Source organism: Natrix helvetica (genome assembly GCF_964273705.1).
Source record: "Natrix helvetica genome assembly, chromosome: 1".
Classification (NCBI taxonomy): Eukaryota; Metazoa; Chordata; class Lepidosauria; order Squamata; family Natricidae; genus Natrix; species Natrix helvetica.
The window spans coordinates 281969751-281991953 of record NC_138548.1 but is presented as its reverse complement, the minus strand read 5'-3'; the positions used below and the strand labels follow the sequence as shown (position 1 = coordinate 281991953).

The window sequence follows — 22203 nt, the reverse complement described above, 5'->3', positions numbered from 1 at the left end:
GTATATACAAATTTCCAAGAGGAGCTTCCATATGATCCATTGGAGAGTCCTTAATATTTAACCCAGAACCATAAGTTATGACTAAAATACACTGTGTATCACAGTGAGGAGTCTTGCTTTGCACACTACTCAAAGATAGTAAATTATGCAATTCATTACATAAGTAAAAAGCTGAACTCTTGTTTCCAGCTGAGTGCCAAATGATATCTTCCAAAACATTGTAATCTGTAATTTTTCTACTGTTTTTGATGTTTGGCATTTCTTTGATGTTTATTTAGGATCTTCTTAACTTGCCTGTTTTTAAGACATCTAAGAAAAGTACAATATGTTTACAAAGATATTATTGCAAACACAAAACACACTAGTTATGACTTGTAAGATGCCAGGTGAAGATGCATTAACATCTAATAAAAAGATGACTAACCTATATCAGAATGCATGAATTTTGGGGCCCAAGGCCAGAGTTATGAACTCAGAACTAAATCTAAAAGGTTGCCAGGGCCAGAACAATGACTAAATTTTATATAATTAATGCTTACATTCAATTGTAATTAAATTTAATGAAATGCTGTTCTTATGATGATTGCCTCTATTTAATATGCCCTTTCACGTTGCATTTTGGAGGAAGTCTGAAGGATCCATTTAAAACTTTTGGGTCTGTATGCAATTGTGGGAACTTACCTTACAATGCTATTAAATGCTCAAGATGTAATTATGAAATAAGATGGGAAGTTGTATTGTTATTTCCTAGCAATCATTAGAAAAGTGTTTTCCTCTAACTGGGAGAATTCAGATTGATGACACAGTGGCCATTCCTACTTAATGCAAACTCAAATCTTGTTCTCTTGGAAAAAAAACAGGATATGTCAAGCACTTCCTTTTTACATTGTTAACCCGACTTGTTCAGGAAAAAATAACACACAGAGACCGCTGTACAGTAAGGTAGAACAGCAACTGCTTGCCTTTGCTGTTGTTAGTATGGGAAAGAGTGCTGTTATTCAAGTTATTTTAATGCTTGGGAATTAGCTCTATTAAAGTGGGTGAGACGTGCCCTCTTTTTCTCGCTTTCCGTGGCCTGGTTCACTAAGCCAAAAGGAGGGCGAAAATGTTTTGAGTCCAGTATGTTTTGGAAACCTAGACTTTTTTGACTTGTAAAGTATAGTTTGTGAAAAGGTACAATGTGCAAACCCAATCAGTTGTGGTTTATTTGGCAAACTCTGATCTGTACTATTAAACTATGGTTTGGCACAGGAATAGCCAATATTTAGAAGCATATTTAGAACCCCAAAAGCATGTAATTAGGATACATTTAGTCCTTGACTTACAGCCATTCATTTAGTGACAGTTTGAAGTTACAACAGCACTGAAAATGTGATTGATGATTAGTTTTCACATTTACTAGCCTTGCAGCATCTCCTTGGCCACATGATTAAAATTCAGGTGCTTGGCAAACTGGCATGTACTTGTGATAGTTACACTGTCCTGGGATCATATGCTCACCATTTGTAACCTCCTCAGCCAGCTTCCGACAAGCCAAGTCAGTGGGAAGCCGGGTTCAATTAACAATTCATGAACTGCAGTCATTTCCTTAACAACTATGACAAAAAGGTTGTAAAGTGAGTCACAACTCATTAACAACTGTCTTGTTGAGATCAGAAATTTTGGGCCCAATTATGGTCTTAAATTGAGGACTATCTGTATTCACGAGATAGCTGTTATAGCACGTATAGTCCATCAAAAAATTCCCTCTTACCAGAAGAGCCAATGTGGTATATTGGTTAAAGCACCAGGATAGAAACTGGGAAACTGAGGGCTACTCCTGCCCTAGGCACAAAGTCAGCTGGGTGACCTTGTGTCAATCAAGTCTCTTAGCCCTAAAAAGGAGGTAGTGACAAGCCACTTACAAAAAATATATTGCCAAGAAAGTGGCAGGAACTTGCTTAGACAATTTCCAGGAGTCAAAATTGACTCAAGGGTGTACGCGCACATACAGAAGGCAAACTGGCATCCTAAAGTGATCACTCTTAGAGGGCAATTAAACATTAAAATGAACAAAGATAGGTTGAACCACACCTAAAAACCCCTAAAAGTTTTTGTGAAATGTCAGGTTGAGGATTTCAGGCCCTGCTTTTGAGTGGGGAAGGGTGTTTATATTTATGGAATGGTCTTCTCTGGAAATCAGATTGAGCACACACATTGGCTTTCCCTAAGCTTTTAAAAATCAAATTGTTTTGGAGATCCTAAGGAAGAAGAAATTATCCCACTGATTTGTTCCTTGATTAATTTTATTTTACAATTCTAATTTTCTAATTGTGATTTTGTTACTGTAGGTTTACCGTGTTGTTGATTTCACATGGCTTTTGTTAACTGCTGAAAGTCGAAATAGTGGCAGGGATAAATCTACCAGTAATAATCAATTAAAAACCAACATAAGTATTTTAGAACAAGCAGTGATTTGGCAGTTATACCATAGTTAACTAAATACATAATGAACATGAAACAATAGGCATATGGGCACATATGCAGTTCCTTACTTCTCCCCATAACCTAAAACTCAAATTCAAATAACTAAATGGATTGCTCGTTTAGTGATTGAAATAACCTTTTGCATTAGAATGATAACATTCCTTTCCTTGAAGGTACAAAAGAGGATAATCGTGTTTTAATCTGATAACAAAAAACAGATTCCTGTCAAATTCTTCTATGAAAGGAAATCCATACTTTGGGTAACAGAACTGGAGAGGGGGGAAGAATCTTATTGTTGCCCACTCACTTTTTTGTAGCTGGTGGCACTTTGAACCTACCCCCTTCTAAAACTGGCAGGAAGAACTACTGTAGATAAACGGGCATCAGATCCTATACTCATTTGGGGATTAAAATGTTTCATTATAATTATTTCTATGACTGGCAAGGTAAAACTATACAAACAGTCAGCAAACTCCTTGCTTATTTTCACTGATGATGTTACCTGGTTGGGTAGTGAAATGTCTGTAAGCAACAGCCAAACTGAGAAAGCACTGAGGACGCCACAATTCAATCCTGAGCTACAGATGTTCTGTTCTGTTGAAGTTTAATACCCTGATCATTTGACATGTGTAGAGGTTAGAGTACTGTAGTTCATTTTCACCGACTGGCTTTTCTGCTTTTGGTGGAATTGCTTTCTTGTCCTGGCATTTACTCTACCGACTGAGGACAACACTTACTATAGCACGTTACACCTGATTTTATATTAGCCTGCGGATAGGGATAGATGACGTGTCCTCTAGCATTCACATTTTAAAATTCAAATAGCATATTTTATAGTAAAGAAAAAATTGATTGCCCTCCAATATAGCTTGACCTAGATGGACAAATCCAGGCAATTTTCATGGCAAGATATGGAATGGCTTGCCATTGCTTTCTTCCAGGATGACCAGGTGTGGGTGGGTGGTTTTATTTTTGTTTTTTACCCTTAACAACTGTGTACTATCATATTATTAATGTATATATGTCCATATACTGTTTGAAGTCACTTCTATAGTATTTGGGTAATTCTAAATGGGTTTTTTTCTAAAATGTTTTGAACTGAAAAAAGCTTGGCTAGAGAAGAAAGAACGCACTTTTGTTTAATTTATCTATTTTTTCCCCTTGCTCATTATGCATAACACTTTTTTTAAAGTAAATGGACATGTATGCGACTATGCTGCTCTCATTCTGCAGGGGAGCAGTTTCCATTATAAATAATATGATACAGATATAAATCTACATTTAATCAGTTCATGGTAAGAATCCTGAGCTTGTAGAATGGTAATCCACTCTGGCTTCTACCATTTCATATTACTCTGATCTGACATTCCAATGGAGTGTCTCTTCACATGGTTTATTCCAATAGAAGATATGCATGGCATGTAGATTGTTTTAACACATCTACTATCCTTGGAATGTGTCTAATAGCTATACACGCTATTGAATTTTCTGTTGATTATGCATTATGTAGTACAAAGTATATTTTAATGTTGTCATAAATATATGGGAGGTTCCCTGATTTTCAGTGTTGAAAACAAGTTAATTTTGCTTCTGGCAGTTTGGAAAACTGACCAGTGCTTAAAGCTGAGATTTTTCCTTTTCTGGTAATTAATAATATATTATGACAATTCATGAATGCAGGAAAAAGAAGCTACTAGTCTCCCCATTTTTAATGAAAGCATTTTAAAATTATTTAATGAATTTTAAATTTATTTGTTAAATGTGTATCCTGCCTTTTGTCAGCAGCTCAAAGTGGTAAAAGTAGCAGATTCAGATTTAAAACGTCTTCTCAAAATCTTTTAATCTACCTTTTTAATAGCTTTTTGTTTTGTTCTGCAATCAGTTTTCCCTAACTGATTGTATGTTTCTTGATTAGCAACTGATTAACTGAATTATCCAAGTTAATCAGTTATATATTCTTATTAAAGGCAAAGTCATTAATATAACATGCATCGTTTACAGATTAATTCTATGATTTTAGACCTAACCTATTGGAATCTCTTTAAGAGAATGCAAAGCACCTACTGGTAGAGGTCAATAAGCAATATGCTTTTTCTATATATCCAAATAACACAACAGAGTACTCATAATTGTTAATTTCCTTTGATTGTTAGGATTTGTTTGCTAAAGCTTTCCAGTCTACGATTATCTAATGTCTGGGATATGTTTACTGTCATCCCATGTTACAATATCTCCAAAAAACATATGTTTTCCATTGTTTTTTTTTTAGTCATGTTAGTTTGTTCAGGAAGAAGAAAACTGAAAAATTATGGTATTTCTATTAGAGCTGATTAAATCATACAATACGAAGAAACCTTTCAAGTTCTTCAGAAGCACATATAAAAGGAGAGGGAGAAAAATGCTTTAGAAAGCCCAGTTTTTCCATTGGAGTGCTCAGTTTCCCCTTGGTGCAATAAAATGTAGTTAAAAGACAAATCTTAAAAAAATACTAAGAAGAGAAAAGGGGAGGGGGGCAGGGGAAGTTTAATCCAGTCAAGCACATATTACTAGTAGTTGAGAAGTATTACTGGTTCTTGTGCTTTTAGACTGAAACAAAAAAAAGCAGAAAGAAAGAAGGACAGACAGACTGTAAGCCTAAAAAAAAAAACCCAACTACCCCAAAGCAGAAAACCTCCTTTTGTGGCTCTTGGGGAAAAAAGGTTTATTAAAATGTAAAAGCTTCTGGCCTTCAGTCTGGATTATTTAAAATAAATAATAATGCAATAAATCTTTGAGTTAATGTATAATCTCTGCTAGATCAAAATTTTGTCCAAATTTCCATCTGTAACACTATTCAAATAATGGATAAAGACTGTTGTTTGGTTTATTGGTGTAGATAGTTTCTGTTTACTTTCAAAAAGTTATTAGTTTTTATCAGTAAAATAGGCTTTTTCAGGTAAGAGTATGTTTTTGTCTTTAACAGGAATTTTAGTTTCTTTCATTAGTGATTGTTTCTGAGTTTGGGAACTGAATGCTTCTTCCTGCTTTTTAAGTCTATTTCTAAAAGAGCAGTGGTTTTGATGCACTAACTATAATTTTTAATTCAAGTTATGGTTTTATTCTACTCCATTTTTTGCTGTGAGTCTTGAATAAGCTATTAGAAAAGTATTTAAAGTGTTTTGGTTCATTGTCTTACTTTATTTGAAATTCATATGGGCAGTATTTTGATTTGCTCGCTGCTATCATTTTTACATTTCCATAAAACATCTTGAGAAAAAAATAAATCCTAATTAAACCTAGGTGCCTATAATCTCACATCATATGGGGATTTTGCAGGAGATGAGATTGTCAGAATCCTGCAAGATTTGGACTATTTTAAAATTGGGTTATAGGAGGATTGGTACTTGTTAGCAGGAAAAAATGTCTGATTGCTGCTGTAGGATACAGCAAGGATAGGCAACTATTTTGTGGCTATTTTTTTAGTTAGTATTTTTTTCTGCCTACATCGTGTTATGGGGGAGTACATCATAAAATAGTGTGAGGATGATTTTTTTCAACTTTTTATATGGTGTGTGTGGGAGTCTTGATTCTTCTTTTTTAACAGTTGAAACTTAAATCTTAAAATACTGGAATAATATTCAAATGATGGACCATCACGCTGCCAAATTTCAATATTTTCTAGTTGCATTTCAAGAGTATTTGTGACCTTCAGATTGATTGAGATTAAATGCTTCCACTCCAAAAAGAGGCATATTTCTATTTTAATACCCTTTGTAGCATTGCTTCAAATAAGCCTTGGGGTGAAAAAGTGAATTGTACTGCAGTCGGCAATGGAACTGAGCATCCATTATGAACTTGGCAGTATATACATTAGGGCTATCTCCATTCCTGAGATTACAAATAGTAAAGCATACTTTATTTTTTTCCATTGTTTCTTTTTGTATTTTCTTCTTATTTTTGTATGTTGTGGATTCCTGCTGGGTAGATCATGGACATAGGGTCAAGGCTTGGGTGGAGTCTATGCATTCCAATCCCACCAAAAAAAATATCCTCGCTTTGCTAGGAAATGGTTATACTATATAAATCATTTCTTTTCTACCCATTAGCACTAAGTGCTACACTTTGATAGGGAATTATGAGAATTATGGGCTCAGAAAATATGTTGTTATCGAAATAGAACAAACTGCTTCTCAATTAGTGTTCCAAAAAATTAAAAATATAATGTTCATATTGTACTTGGCATTTCTTATTTTAGAACTTATCCTCATTTGCTTCCTTCCAATTAGTTCATCTGTTCAGTTCTCTTTCATTTTATTCATGGCCCAGGATGGAAGCTGTTGGGTTTGTTATGGACAAAGCAGCAGACCTTTAAAATAAGTTTACATTTGTACCACATAAACTGAATCTAAGTTCCTGGCATTGAAATGGTCACAATTAATTACAGATAGTTCTTGACTTACAACCACAATTGAGCCCCAAATTTATGTTGCTAAGCAAGGCAGTTATTAGGTTTTGCCCCATGTTATGACCTTTCTTGCCACAGTTGTTAAGTGAATCACTGCAGTTATTCAGTTAGTAATGCAGTTAAGTGAATCTGACTTTCCCATTGACTTTGCTTATCAGAAAGTTGCAAAATGGGATTACATGACACCCCCCCCCCAACCATCATAATCACATGCCAGTTGCCAAATGGCTGAATTTTGATCATGGGACCATGTGGAATGCTGCAACGGTCGTAAGTGTGAAAAACCATCATAAATCACTTTTTTTCAGTGCTGTTGTCACTTTGAACAATCACTAAACCAACTGTTGTAAGCCAAGGACTACCAGTAATAAGCAAACCTGTTAGGGAGGTCAGTTTGAAGAAAAAAGTTTTCTTTAAGTTAGCTTTACTAAAACTTTTGATCTAATTGGAAGGGTGTTTTACTTGCTCTTCAGGGAAGGGCGATAAATAACCTGAACGCACATAAATGTAACTTTAAAGCGTTCAAAACATGAATGTGTGGGAAAGAGCTGTTTGTCTATCTCTTGGCTAAGTGGTAACATTTTTCCACACTTTTCTTCCACAACAAGCAAAATATTCAAAATGTTTTTATGGGTTAGGGCCCTACTGAAATATGTCCCATTTCTTCTCATGCTTGGGTCCTGTGTTATCAGTTACTTTTGGGTCAATAGCTGTGATTTTGTTTTTAAAATTCTACTGAAATTTTGCACTCATCTCTTTGAACAACTTGTCTGCCTTTGTTATTGGTGTTGCCTCACCAGCAAATAAGAGCCTGGTTGGTCTACTCCAGGGGTGTCCAAACTTGGGAACTTTAAGACTTGTGGACTTCAACTCCCAGAATTCCCCAGCCAGCATGGCTGGCTGGGGAATTCTAGGAGTTGAAGTCCACAAGTCTTAAAGTTCCCAAGTTTGGACACCCCTGGTCTACTCAGTATAAAGTGCTGGCCTAGAAACCACAAGGATATAATGCCACCTTAGGCATGAAAAATCGGCTGGATGACCTTAGACCAGTCATTGTCTCAGCCCAATTAACTCCACAGGGTTGGTGTTGCGGGGAAAATAGGAGGAGGAAGGAATATTCGGTAACTTTGCTAGCTTGAGTTACTTATAAAAATAATAAAGGCGGGAAACAAACGAACAAGCCAACAAATACACGAGTGCCTCTTTTCTAAAGGTTTGAATGTCCAGCTGCGCTTTCTTTTTCCCTCTAATAATCCATCATTTTATTTGCCATTGCTTGCCATCCCTTTTTTCTCCAACCCAAGACGATCATTCTAATCCTACTAGCCTAAGTATATAAAAATCACCTCGATTGCTTTTTTCCCATCCAATGGGGGAAAAGTCATAAAATGGGACAAAATTCAACTAAGGAATGTTTCACTTAGCAACAGAAAGTTTGGGCCCAATTGTGGGCATAGGTCGAGGACTACTTGTATTGGAGGAGGGAGACACCCAGTGGGATTATTTCTAAGGAAGACACGTTTTGTAGAGCATATGAAGTTGTGTCTGAAAGTATAGGCTGGATAGGAATGAGGGCAAGGAGCAATTGCTTTCCTTAAAAAAAAAAAAACCCAGAGGAGCAGCAGGAAGGGTTCCAGTATCTTGTATGCATAAGCAAAATCACCCAGTTCTCAGCCTATATTGATGGTGGCTAAGGACCCAGTTTAAAAATGAAAGCTGGCATTGTGAAATGCTACGTGGGTAGGTTTGCTGCTTCCCCAGGCTCATGAGGCGTCTCTCTTTGGGGAATGGTTCAATTAGCCTTCTGTCTTTTCAGGAAGCGTTTACCTAAAGCTGAATTGGCCAGCGCTGTCAGTGAATGTGTTTTTTGTTTTGTTTTGATGGAACTGGTTTGGCAAGATTCTGTGTTTGTTTCTGGCCTGAGTGTAAGTAGAAATGGCCTTGCCTTAGAGCTATTAACAGATGCTTTTGAATTAGGTAGTACATTCATGCCAGTAGCCCTCTCCATTGACCTTGAGAGTGCACTGAAATATTGGGAAACAGTATATGAACTGCTTTTTTTAATATTAGTAAATAAAGTGCTGAATATTTTATTTCAGGTTGTAGCTGCAGAGTGATTGTTGTTAACTGTATTGCCGGTCAAATTTGTGAATCCTGGTTTCATACCCTGGATGTAGATATTTCAAGGGGAAAAACAAAAACATTCCTGATAGTGTTTTTTTTTCCAGGTGCAATAAATAGATCAGTTATAATTCCAATGGCTCTGAATTTCTAATCCAGATGTCATACTGTATTTACCAAAAAGGATGATGACTTCATTTCCCCCAAGATTTAGATAGAAAAACTGATCTGCCTTCATTAACTTATTCTTAGTATATCTAAGAGTCAGAGAGTTAAATACATTACTTTCCATGTGAATACTTTTAAAAAGAGAAATACACATACATGTGCATAGTTCTTTAAAACCTCATGTGTGCTATTCACAAATGCTTGTGTTGCTTAAGCAAAGAATTTGTGCATAGGTTCTGAGCACATATTTCACATAGTTACATCAAAAGCATTTACTTGGGCATAGTTGAGATATTAAAATAGGATTCCAATTACACTAGGCAGACATAGTATGGACAGCTGGTTGTGTAAGTTAAATACTTGCGATCACTTATAACATGTTACAACAAATGAGATGATGACTTCATGTTAAATTTTTAGGTCATGTTTTATCTTGGATCTTGCAAATTAAAAGGGAGTGTTTACTTGTTTTTCTTTCTTGTCTTCAGCATCAAGAGGTGCCCCCAACCACCTGAGGCAGATGGAGATAAGGATCAGCGGACAGTGACCACCAATGCTTGTCATATGGGAAAGGCATTCAAAGTCATGAATGAATTAAGGAGGTACTTCTTCATGTTCAATTTGCCTCTCTCTGCAATTATTAGACACTTGCTGGCTGGAGTTGGAAGGATCTAACTTGTAGAATGCTTTGTTCAATTCAAGTATGATCTTCAAATCCATTGCTGTATTTTGTATGAAATTCTTCATTTGGATCGCCCAAATTGTATGGTGCTTCACAATAGAACACAATCACTAGTGCTGTTGTACAAAATAACAGGATTGTTTAAGCAATTTGTTGGACATTGTACCTTAGCAATATAGATATATTTATTTATTCTGTTACAAACAGTAGATTTACTTTAGTCAACAATCTAACTTTGGGAATCTACAAACCAGGACTTATCTCATTTTTACAGGGCCCTGATAGCCTCCGGTGCCTTCCGTCTCTGCTACTGGATTTTCTTCTTCCTCACTTCCACCTAGCTAACCACATATTTGCTTCTTCTCTTTCCTCCCTGTAGCTAGTTTGATGTTGGTTGTAATAAACTACAGTACCCTAGCAAAAGGGGCAGGGGGGTGCTCATCTAGAATGCAACATGATGGCAAGAACAGATTTCTCAGGTGCTGAAAGGATGTGGGGGCTGTTGTGGACAGCAGCAAGCACTGACTTGTCTCAGGAGGATCTTATGTCTAACTAGGAAAATTCAAACAGGAGGACATTTAAAAAAAATCAAACAAAGGACAGGAACTCTATAGCACTGCTTTCCATTCCAAGATAGTGCAGTTAAACTTCAACAGTGTACATCTGAAAAGAGCAGGCAACACAATTTGGCCAATAATACCAAGGTGGGTACACTGCAGCAGTCACAGGTGTCTGCCTTTATAGTGAAGTGCAGTATTGTAGAATGGTACTAGCTGAATTGCCACATATTGTCCAAGAAAATGACCAGGACATGGACCTAGTCCTTTCTAGAGGTACCTCCGTGTCACCCACGGAACCGCTGTCCTATGAGTTCACATAAAAATCAGGAATCTAACTCCCATACTTTTTAATAACATGTTTTTTAAGAAACGTTAGTAGGAAAAAGCATTACTGGGCTCCTGTTTTGTTTTGTTTTGTTGCCCCCAGAGACTAACATAGCTCTCTTCCTACAATGAGTTCACAAACGTGCAGCTGAAATTTTCAACAGCTCATCAATTGCCATTACTTAGTGATACATAGTCCTTGCTTTATAACACAACAGCCATGCCATGAACACACAGGAAAGCATTCACATGCCCTATCTAAGAAGGCACCAGTCCTGAGTGAATTATCCCTTGGTATCAAGTTGCTTTTGCCCCTTCTTTGCTAGCATAGAACACGAAAGGCTGGAGGACTGTGGATTGTTTGGTATAAAGCAGATTAGTATGATAAAAATACTAGATTATTCTATTTGTAACTTAATGCTATGGGGGATAATGGAAGAAGACTGACAGCTTTCCTCTTAGAGGAGCTAATAATATAGGCTGCCTATATGACTCCCTTCTAAACAAGTTACATTGCAGCTGCCCTGAAATCCCTCTCATTTCTTCCCTTTCCTGCTTACCGCTGATTTATTCTCACTACTGTTGTTTCTGCTGTTGCTGCCGCTGCTGCTGCTAAGCCATTGCAGAACTAAGGTTTGGCATTTGTTAAATACTTTAAAGTGGTAGGTGACAGCTGATTGCAGGGTTATATAGAAAAGGTGTTGAGGGGCCACTGAATCAGTCTAGGGACAGGAAAAAGAGAAAAGCCCATCTGCCTCCGGTAACATTCTTTAAGAAAGGGATATACTCTTTGTATGAGATTTATATTGTATGGAGGGGGGGGGGGTGAAAAGGGGGAAAATTTGTTTGTACAAAACTCTTTTAATAAAAAAAAAGAAAAGAAAGGGATATACTGTACCCGTGAAAGGAGGAAGCGCCTTAGCTGGCGAGATTTGAAGTTACCATCTGCCCATAGAGCTTGGGATTCTTTAGTGCTGGTGACATTAAAAGTCAGCTGCACTCTGGAGTCTTCCCTGTCAAGCGAGCTAGTCCAAGAATGCATGGTTGATTTGACCTGCCATTTTGATAGCTCTGGAGCTGGAAAATTTCAACATCATTAAATTATGTTTGTTGATTATCCTGATGCTTGCTGATCCCCGGATGAGCCCATGTAAATGCAATGTATATGAAACAAGTCTTTTTTGTTTTAAAAAAGAAATCATCTGTGCACTTGAGCCTTTATGTAGATAAATAAGAAACTTGATCTTTCTATTTTAAAAACTGGGCAATGAAAATAGCACTAATTCTGAGTAATGGTGTCCTTGGGATCATCCATTTTAGCTTGCAGCAATTATGCAATGCAAATTCAAAATAATATAAAAGTGGATGTTAAATATATTGATGAAAGTACAGGTAGTCCTCGATTTACAACAGTTCGTTGAGTGACTGTTCAAAAATGTGACTTATGACTGTTTTTCATACTTATGACCTTTGCAGCATACCCATGATTATGTGATCAAAATTCAGAAGCTTGGCATCTGATTCATATTTATGACTTTTGCTGTGTCCCAAGGTCATGCAATCACCTTTTGTGACCTTTTTTAAAAATAAATTTTATAAATTTATAAAAAAAAAATTTCTGACAAGCAAAGTCAATAGGGAAACCAGATTCACTTAACCTTGTTACTAACCCATCAACTTCAATGATTCGCTTAACAACTGCGGCAAGGAAAGTTGTAAAATGGATGCAAATATTCACTTAACAAATGTCTTACTTAACAACAGAAATTTTGGGCTCAATTGTGGTTGTAAGTCAAGAACTACTATATTTTTCGGAGTATAAGACGCACCTTTTCCCCCCTAAAAGAGGGTGAAAATTAGGGTGTGTTTTATACACTGAATGTAGCTCCACCCACCCACCATCCCCCACCCTTTGGCCTCTGCCTCCCAGCAATTTGCTTCTTTGCAGCAAACGCGGCTTTAGAGGCTTCAATAAGCTATAGCAATCCCTGCAGCCTCTAACAGCTGATGATTTGAATAAATTGAAAGTGAAACTTGCTGTTCTCCTGTGCGCTGCTTGGGGAATCCAAGCATGGGTTAACTTTGTCCATTAGCCTAGAGACTGAGTTATGTAAATTAGATGACCACGCCTCCTCTGCCTGGAAAGGTCAGTTTTTTAACTCAGTCCAGCCTGAAGAGACGTATATCTATTTTCTCTCTAGACTAATCGACAAATTACTCAGGATTTCTTGGATTCTCAATGTTTCTGCTGTTGTATGGAATGAAGTGATTTTGGGGAAAGGTGGAAGCGGCAGTTCGCTGTCAGCTCAATTCCTTTAGCGCTGCATTCGGTTCCAGCAATGATCGGACGATCAGCGCTGTGCTCGCGCTGCCCAAAATAGCGCTATAGCGATCGGGAGTCGTTTTGCCGCTCCCCAGCTGTTTGAGCGCTTCGGTGTTGGTTCGCCGCGCCGCGCCGCTTTACGGAGCAGAGGCTTCGCCCTAATAGCTTGTATGCTGAACTGACGAAGTCTCCCAGCGTAAGTTTGCGAACGCCGACTGCTTCAGGCATCGGCAATGCAAACCGGCAATTTGAAAGTCCCGCCTGAATGGCGGGCGCCGTTTTGGACGGCTTGATTTTGCGTGCTTTGTAAAGCAGAAGGGGCGGTCCTGTTTCTTCCCGCCTAATTAGCGATGTTGCGTCAACGGCTCCTTCCCTTGCTTTCTCTATTGCCTTGTTCGCTCGGCTGTGAGATTGTTGTTGCAAGAGCTCTTCGATCACTTTTAGTGCTTCTGAGCCTTTGTGCAGGGAGAATGAGCCTTTTCACTTCTCTTCAATCGAGTTTATTATGGCAGAGTCAGCTACCTCCGGAGGTATTGTGGAGCCCACTAATCCTCCCCCAACCCATAGCGAGGCCCAAGGCTCCCCTAGGCCTGGCAGGGCCGTGACCAGGGCCTCTTCCAATAGGCCTCGTCCTTCTTCCGCAGCCCCTGATAGGGCCACTAAACGCAAGGAGAAGGCAAAAGCGGTGGCCAAGGCCCCTTGTGTGGCCAGTAGCTCACCCCCTATCTTAGTGCCTCAGCGATCTCCCCCCAGTGCTTCTCTGCACCCCCCTGGAAACCAAGGGTGGTCCCCTGATCTTCATCTGCCCCAGGTACCCACTTCTGAGGAGGGGGAATTGGGGGCGCGTTCTCCTCCGGGCCTATCTGAGATAAGCATGGCCTCGGCCCATGATCCTCCGGTCGCAGGGCCTTCTGCCACGTTTACCCCCACCGCTGCAGGCCTCAGGCCTGTGGAGAACCAGGCTCTGGGCCTTCCCCCTGATCTATACCGCATGATCTCAGCAGCGATTTCCAAAGGTGTGGATGAGGAGCTGCATCGTAGATCAAGCATTCCCAGGGCCCCAGCCGCGCCTAGGGATTTGATCATTCCCCAGGCCGAGCCTTCCTCACCTGTACCTTCTGAATATAGTGAGGAATCAGCCTTAGTGGAAGAAGGGGAAGTATTAGATATTGAATTCTCGGATGATGAAGTCCCGGCCCAAGACCAGAACACCTCCTCTGGCTTATTCCGGCCTACACTCTTTAAGTCATTACTGTTTAAGGCCAAGGCCACCACTAATATGGGCGGAGCTACCACCCAGGCTACTACTGAAGTAGGCTTGGATGCAACTGAACGTTTATTTGCAGAACAAGTTTCTGAGCAGGAAGTCATTCCTTTTCCCAAGCTGTTTATGGATATTGTCCAAAAGCAGTGGAATCAGCTAACTGCTGTGACTCCGCCCAGTAATGGGGACAAGAAATTATACAACTCTACCCCAGAACTGGAAACTCTTCTCCAGTTTCCCACTGTAGATGCCCCCATTGCGGCTCTGGCTTCTCCTGCACTGATCCCATCGGAGATCTCTGAAGGATTGAAAGCGGAGGATCGCAAGGCTGAGATAGTCATTAAGAAGACTCATCAGGCCGCAGCCTGGGCCCTACGCGCTGCCACCGCGGCGTCCTTTTTCAATCGCACATCCCTGGTCTGGCTTAGACAACTCCAGAGTAGGCTTGCCCCCGAGGAGATGTGTCTCCATCAGGATGTTACTAAACTGATGGCGGCTTTGGAGTTTTCTGCAGACGCTACCCTCAATGCAGCCAAATTTGCTTCTCGGGCTGTAGTTTCCAACGTGGCTTCGCGCCGCCTGCTGTGGCTCCGCCATTGGCAAGCAGACGTGCGTTCCAAATGGCGCTTGGCTTCCACACCCTTTAAAGGGGGGGCCTTGTTTGGGTCCGTACTTGATCCCATCCTCATCGAAACCCGGGATAAATGTAAAGTACTCCCTTCCACCAGTAGGCGTACTGATAGAAGACAGCAGCCATATGCTAGGCGTCAGCCATTCCGGGCGGGTGACTCGGGCTTCAATAACACCTCCTATGTCTCACAATATAACAGGAATTATGGCCAGGCACAAGACAGGAACCAGGACTGTTTGGGGGCCAGGGATAGAGGTCGCCAACAGAGTCAGTCACAACCTCAGACAAGGCGGCCATTTCGTGGCGCTGGCAACCGGTCCTTTTGGAGGTACCGGTGACTCGTACGGGGACAGGGCCATCGGCGGGCGGCTGCTGGCCTTCGCCCATCAGTGGGCGGAGACCACGTCCGACACTTGGGCCCTCCAAATTGTGAGGCAGGGACTCACCTTAGAATTTCTCTCCACCCCCCCACGACGATTCATCAGGTGCCCCGTCCCCAGGTCCCAAGAAAAGAAACGCCTCATGGAGGCAGAGATACAACATCTCTTAGGCATAGAGGCCATAGAGCCGGTCCCGAAAGGTCAAGAAGGGCTAGGATTTTATTCAATATTATTCCTAGTGCCCAAGAGCTCGGGAGGATGGCGGGCCATCTTAGATTTGAAACGGCTCAATCTCTTCATCAAGTACCAAAGGTTCAAGATGCAATCCCTCAAGAGCATCTTGGCTTCCATCCGCCAGGGTGACTTGATGACATCAGTCGATATCAGGGAAGCGTACCTCCATGTGCCAATCCACCAGGCACATCGGAGATTCCTACGCTTTCACTTCAACGGTCGCTATTTCCAGTATCGGGCCCTACCATTCGGCCTCTCATCGGCCCCGCAAACGTTCACCAAACTCCTAGCAGTCATAGCGGCCTCTCTTCGCACAGTGCCTATACGATTCAACTGCTACCTGGACGATATTCTTCTTCTATCACCATCACATGCCCAGGCGATCCAGGACCTGGAGGTCACAATGGACACACTGCGGAACCACGGTTTCGTCCTGAACCTTGCCAAGAGCCACCTGCAACCGACCACGTCGTTGCTTCTTCTGGGCACAGTCATCAATTCAAGGACATGCGAGGTCTTCCTGTCCCAGGACAGGCGTCGCAGCATTCACGCGCTGGTGAGTCGCATTTCCTCTCAGAGACTCATACCACTGGCAACACTATCCCAATTGCTCGGGAAAATGATTTCATGCATCGACGTGGTTCCCTGGGCCCGGTTTCACTCTTGACCACTCCAGTGGTTCTTGCTCCCCTTCCAGAGGGCCCACACCAGTCACTCCCAAACCAAAGTTTGGTTGCCACCCAAACCACTCAGGTCCCTCCGGTGGTGGACTTCCTCCAAACTCCTCAAGGGGAGTCCATTCAAGGAACCGGTCCGCATCCAGGTGACAACGGATGCCAGCCTATTCGGGTGGGGAGCTCACGCCTTGGACAGGGTCGCTCAGGGCCGTTGGTCGAGCCAGGAACTAAGAAACAGTATCAATTGGCTAGAGTTGCGAGCCATCCGATTGGCCCTCCTCGAATTCAGGGACATGATCTCGAACCAACACATTCTGGTTCTAATGGACAATGTGGCCTCCAAGGCCCACATCAATCGCCAGGGGGGCACCCGATCCAAGGCTCTTATGTTGGAGGCGGAGAGAACTCTCCACTGGGCGGAGGCCAGACTGTTATCTCTACGAGCGGAGCACATCTCCGGGGCTTCCAACACACAGGCGGATTGGCTGAGCCGGGCCACTGTGGATCAGTCAGAATGGCGGCTTCACCCCGCCCTCTTCCAGGAACTCTCTCGCCGCTTCGGCAGCCCGGTGGTGGATCTGTTTGCGCAGCCCAACAATGCGCAGACACCTCGATTTTATACCAGATTCCAGACCCCGGGGGCGGAAGGCACCGATGCTTTCTGCAGCCCTTGGCCGGCAGGCCTTCTTTACGCCTTTCCACCTCTACCGATACTTCTGTTAGTCATACAAAAGATACTGTCGGAACAAGCGGAAGTCCTCCTCGTGGCCCCAATGTGGCCCCGACGCCCGTCGTACGCCGATCTGGTCCATCTATCAGTCGGCCGCCCCTGGAGGATCCCAGACAACCAGATCCAGCTCAACCAGGGGGCTCTCGTCCATCCGAACCCCCAGCTCCTACAATTAGCTGTGTGGCACGTGAGCGGGCTATCCTGACAGGACTGCATTTCTCCAACGAGGTAATAAATACCATCCAAGCGGCACGTCGGCCATCCACGACTCGTATTTACGAGGCCACCTGGCAGGCATTTTGCAGGTGGTGCCGCCGTACCTCTATAGACCCAGTCAAGGCGTCCGTACCACAGGTACTTGACTTTCTGCAAATGGGCCTTGACAAGGGCTTGGCGCCCAACACGCTTCGCCGACAAGTCGCAGCTCTCTCCACCGTGATTAGTGGCGGTCGTGCCTGCCCATTGACTCAGCACGCTCGGGTCAAGTCATTTCTGAAAGGCGCTGCTAACATCAGGCCTCAGACCGTCCATCGCTACCCTACCTGTGATCTTCCCCTGCTGCTCAAGGCACTTACATCTAAGCCCTTCGAGCCCATCCGCACCATCAGCCTCCGGTTGCTGACTCTTAAGACTGCCTTCCTGGTGGCCATCACGTCTGCCAGAAGGGTGTCCAAGCTGGCGGCCCTGTCAATAAGATCTGACTTGTGCATCTTTCATTCCAACAGAGTAGTTCTTCGCCTCGATCCGGCCTTCTTACCTAAGGTCAACACCTGGTTTCACAGGGCACAAGAACTTATCCTTCCAGACTTCTGCCCGAATCCTTCCCATCCGCAGGAGCGCCAATGGCATCATCTGGATGTCCGGAGAACCCTCCGTCGCTATGTGAAGCGCACGGCTGCCTTCCGGAAGTCAGAAGCGCTTTTTGTCTCGTTCCAGCCTTCCACCATGGGGCAGAAAGCGTCCTCTAACACCATTGGACGTTGGCTGAAGGCGTGCATTGCTCTAGCTTACGACTCCCAGTCCCGGCCAGTTCCCAGACGCATCACTCCCCACTCCACCAGGAGCGCGGCTACAACGGCGGCCTGGGCCACTCAAGCATCAGTCGAGGACATTTGTAGGGCGGCGACCTGGTCATCGCCATCGCCCTTTATTAGACATTACAAGGTGGACTCCTACGCCTCGGCAGAAGCATCATTTGGGCGACGTGTGCTGCAGCAGGTGCTCGCCTCCTCTGCGGGCCCTGACCAGCCTGGCTCCCGCTCTTAATTTCACTGCTCTGGCATGTCCCATGCTTGGATTCCCCAAGCAGCGCACAGGAGAACGACCGTTGACTTACCTGAACGGTCCTTCTATGTGCGCTGTGAGGGGAATCCAAACCCACCCGCAGCTTTGGCTGGTCCGGGCGCTCTGGGCCTCCGGCTCCCTTGACTGACTTACACTGGACGTGACTTTTGGTACCTGTCGGTCTGTAGTCGTGACTGTCAATCGATACACATCTTCTTACGGCTGACCTTCGTACAAAACTGACCTTTCCAGGCAGAGGAGGCGTGGTCATCTAATTTACATAACTCAGTCTCTAGGCTAATGGACAAAGTTAACCCATGCTTGGATTCCCCTCGCAGCGCACATAGAAGGAACGTTCAGGTAAGTCAACGGTCGTTTGCTCCCCATGGCAAATTGCTGGGAGACCGATTTTTTTTCCTTGTGCTAATCAGGCTGTTTGCTGCAAGGAGGTAAGTCAACATCTATAAATGCCCATAGAATGTTCAAATTATTAGATTTATTTATTAAAGATTGCTTTATTATTATTCTACACAACTTAACAAAATGAAAAAAAGCTTTTTAAAATAAATGCTTGATCTGAAGAGGTCCCTTGCTATTGTTTTAAAAAGTGATTCTTTTAAATACCAGAGAATAGCTATACTTCCAGAAAGCATATTAATTTTAACAGCATCTGTACAAGTATAGTCTGAAATATAACACTACAAACAGTGTATATTGTCTGTACTGTTTGTTGCAAGGAGGCAAATTGCTCCAAATTGCAGAGGCAGACATTTTTCCCTTGTTTTCCTCCCCAAAATCTAGGTGCCTCTTATACTTCGGAGCGTCTTATACTCTGAAAAATACGGTACCTATACCAGTTTAAGGAGCTGGACAATGCTGAAATTAACTTTATCTTTGGCCAATTGTCCTGCTCTAAACTAAGCTTTAAAAAGAAAAAAATATAGAAATTGTAGGGATTGGGAAACTACCTATTTAGTTTTACACCAGATTTTAATCAGGATTGTACTTCTGATGGGCCAAATAATGAGTTCTAGATTCAACACTAGCTAGGAAGTCTGAGATAGCAGTGAAAGTTAGGAATGCTTTTTACCAGCTTAGATTGATTTTAGCTGTCCATGCTTTGTAGTGCAGCTTTCTCCATCCTGGAGTGCTTTCAATGAATTGGAACTGCTGCATCTCAAATTCTTTGTTGAAAAACTAGAATCTGAGCATTTTAGGAATTGTTCCAATAACTGTGAAATATCACCAAGTTGAATAGGAGGCTGCTCTACAATGGTGGGTTCCTAACGGTTCAGACCGGTTTGCCTGAACCGGCAGTGGTTTGGCGGTCTGAGTCGCTGGAACCGGCAGCAACCCAAGCCTGCCACGCCCCCAAAACGGTTCTCCAGGTGGCGGCGTAGGTGGCACCATCTTTTTTGGTTTTATGCATGGACGTCCACAAGCGTCCAAAGTTTCCCACGTCCACAAGCCAATCTGGAAGTAGCGACTGCCGGAACCCACCCCTACTGCTCTAGGTTGACATGCTGTCATGTGCAGTAGGTAGCTCTATCCCATTCAGAAAATTCAAATGGTGCTATGTTGCTTGCTAATGCATGTAACCACATTGTGTCATGTTATATCACTTTCAGATTTTGTGCAACCACTCTCCAACCCACATTAAGTTGCCCATATTTGCAAAGAGAAAAGCAGTTTGAACTGAGAAATCAGTTGACCAATCTGCATGATAAATAGTTAGCACTGGAGGCCTGCTTTTGTAGCTCATTATTCATTTCACCACATTGAACAAGGGAGTGCTATTTCTCAGTTGTGACTTGCTTGTGGCATTGTTTTCCATGGGATGTTTGTTAGGCCTTCTCTCTCTAATCCTCTTAAAGGTTACATGACTACCTTAGCATGTAATTGAAACTGAATTCAGTCAAGAGCACTGCATACATGACACTGGCTCATTGGAATTGGGGATGGGTGGGTTATTGTATGATTGCTTTTCTTATTACTGTGTTGTTATATTTTTGTAACTTTTATTATCGGGGAAGATTTATTCTAATAGGTAGCATATACTGTAGATCCTAATAAAAATGTAAACAAGCATGGCAGCTACAGCCTACATTTACTTAGCATTTATTTAATAGTTCTGTATTTGCCAGATTAGTTCTGAAACCATCATTGTTGGTATGTTCACAGCAAGCGGCTTCTTTGCGACGTGGTGATTGTTGCTGAAGACATTGAAATTGAAGCCCACCGTATTGTCCTAGCAGCTTGCAGCCCATATTTCTGTGCAATGTTTACAGGTAAATTTGTTTTTCAAACAAATAACTATTCTTATTTCGGGAAAAGCAAAGAGAGAATGTTTCTTGGTGGTGTTACATGGGACACTGTTATATGGATGAGAGATGTTAAATGGAGGTACGTCCTTTCTTAAAAAGTGTTCTATCAGAAGAAGGAAAAAGGGGCACGAAGTATATTGCTTACAGCAAGGGTGTCAAAACTTGGGAACTTTAAGACTTATGGACTTCAAATCCCATGCTGGCTGGGGAATTCTGGGAGTTGAAGTCCACAAGTCAAGTTCCCACATTTGGATACCCCTGGCTTACAGTATAAGCCAGCGGTTCTCAACCTGTGGGTTGGGACCCCTTTGGGGGTCGAATGACCTTTTCACAGGGGTCGCCTAAGACCATCGGAAAACACATACTTTTGATGGTCTTAGGAACCGAGACACCAATTTGATGGTTGGGGGTCACCATAACATGAGGAACTGTATTAAAAGGTCGCGGCATTGGGAAGGTTGAGAACCACTGGTATAAGCCAATATTCCTTATTAGTGAATGTTTCACGGCTCTGGAGCTTCACATTGTGGATTTGATTTGTGGAAATAGTGCAAGTTAAAATCAATATACTCTTCTTAGTGTACGTTTTTTTTTTTGTCTTTTGCGTAAAGGCTGCCATTGGACTGGCTTTGATGGTAGAGCATAGGTGTCCAAACTTTTGGCTTGCCTGGCCTCATTGACTGAAGAGGAATGTATACAAGTAGTCCTTGACTTAAAACAGTTTGTCTAATGACTGTTCAAAATTACAGTGGCACTGAAAAAAAGGGACTTATGACTGTTTTTCACAGTTACGACCTTTGCAGCCTCCCCATGATCATGTGATGAAAATTCAGATGCTTGGCAACTGGCTCATATTTATAATCGTTGCAATGTCCCAAAGTCATGGGATCCGCTTTTGCGACCTTCTGACAATGGGGAAGCCAGATTCACTTAACAACCGGGTTACTAACTAATCGACTCCAGTGATCCTCTTAACAACTGTGGCAAGAAAGGTCGTAAAATGGGGCAAAACTCACTTTAAAATGTCTCACTTAACAACAGAAATTTTGGGCTCAATTGTGGTTGTAAGTCGAGGACTACTTGTAGTTAATGTATATAAATCACATAATAATAAAAGTTTACAACCTTTGGGTTGTAAAGAGCCGGGTTGGCGCAGTGGTTAGAATGCAGTACTGCAGGCTACTTCTGCTACCTGCTGGCTGCCTGCAATTTGGTAGTTAAAATCCCACCAGGCTCAAGGTTGACTCAGCCTTCCATCCTTCCGAGGTCGGTAAAACGAGGGCCCAGATTGTTTGGGGCAATAGGCTGACTCTGTAGAGAGGGCTGTAAAGCATTGTGAAACAATATATAAGTCTTAAGTGCTCTTGCGATTGCTATCTTGTGAGACCGCATTACTAGATGTCTAGGACTATGAGCTGGACACAACTGTGATAAGACCCTTATTTGAGCATCAAGGTGATGACTGGAACTCATTGATTTAAAACAAATACAAGCTCCATGAACTTTTGTCTCTCCTCCATTTTTTGCCTTCTGTTATAACCTCTTTATGGCAACGGAGGTTATGACTTCATCCCAAAAAAACAGAAAAAAA

The 22203-nt window shown here is 42.1% G+C and overlaps 1 protein-coding gene across 3 annotated transcripts in view; it reads left to right on the top strand.

Annotated features, from left to right (window-relative positions):
* KLHL3 (kelch like family member 3) overlaps positions 1-22203 on the top strand; it is a 63153-nt gene that overhangs the window by 1359 nt on the left and 39591 nt on the right. For all 3 annotated transcript variants that reach the window (XM_081962787.1, XM_081962788.1, XM_081962789.1), the window contains exons 2-3: positions 9688-9801; positions 20470-20576. In XM_081962787.1, the coding sequence (XP_081818913.1) occupies positions 9688-9801; positions 20470-20576 (221 nt within the window). The remainder of the gene's footprint in view (positions 1-9687; positions 9802-20469; positions 20577-22203) is intronic.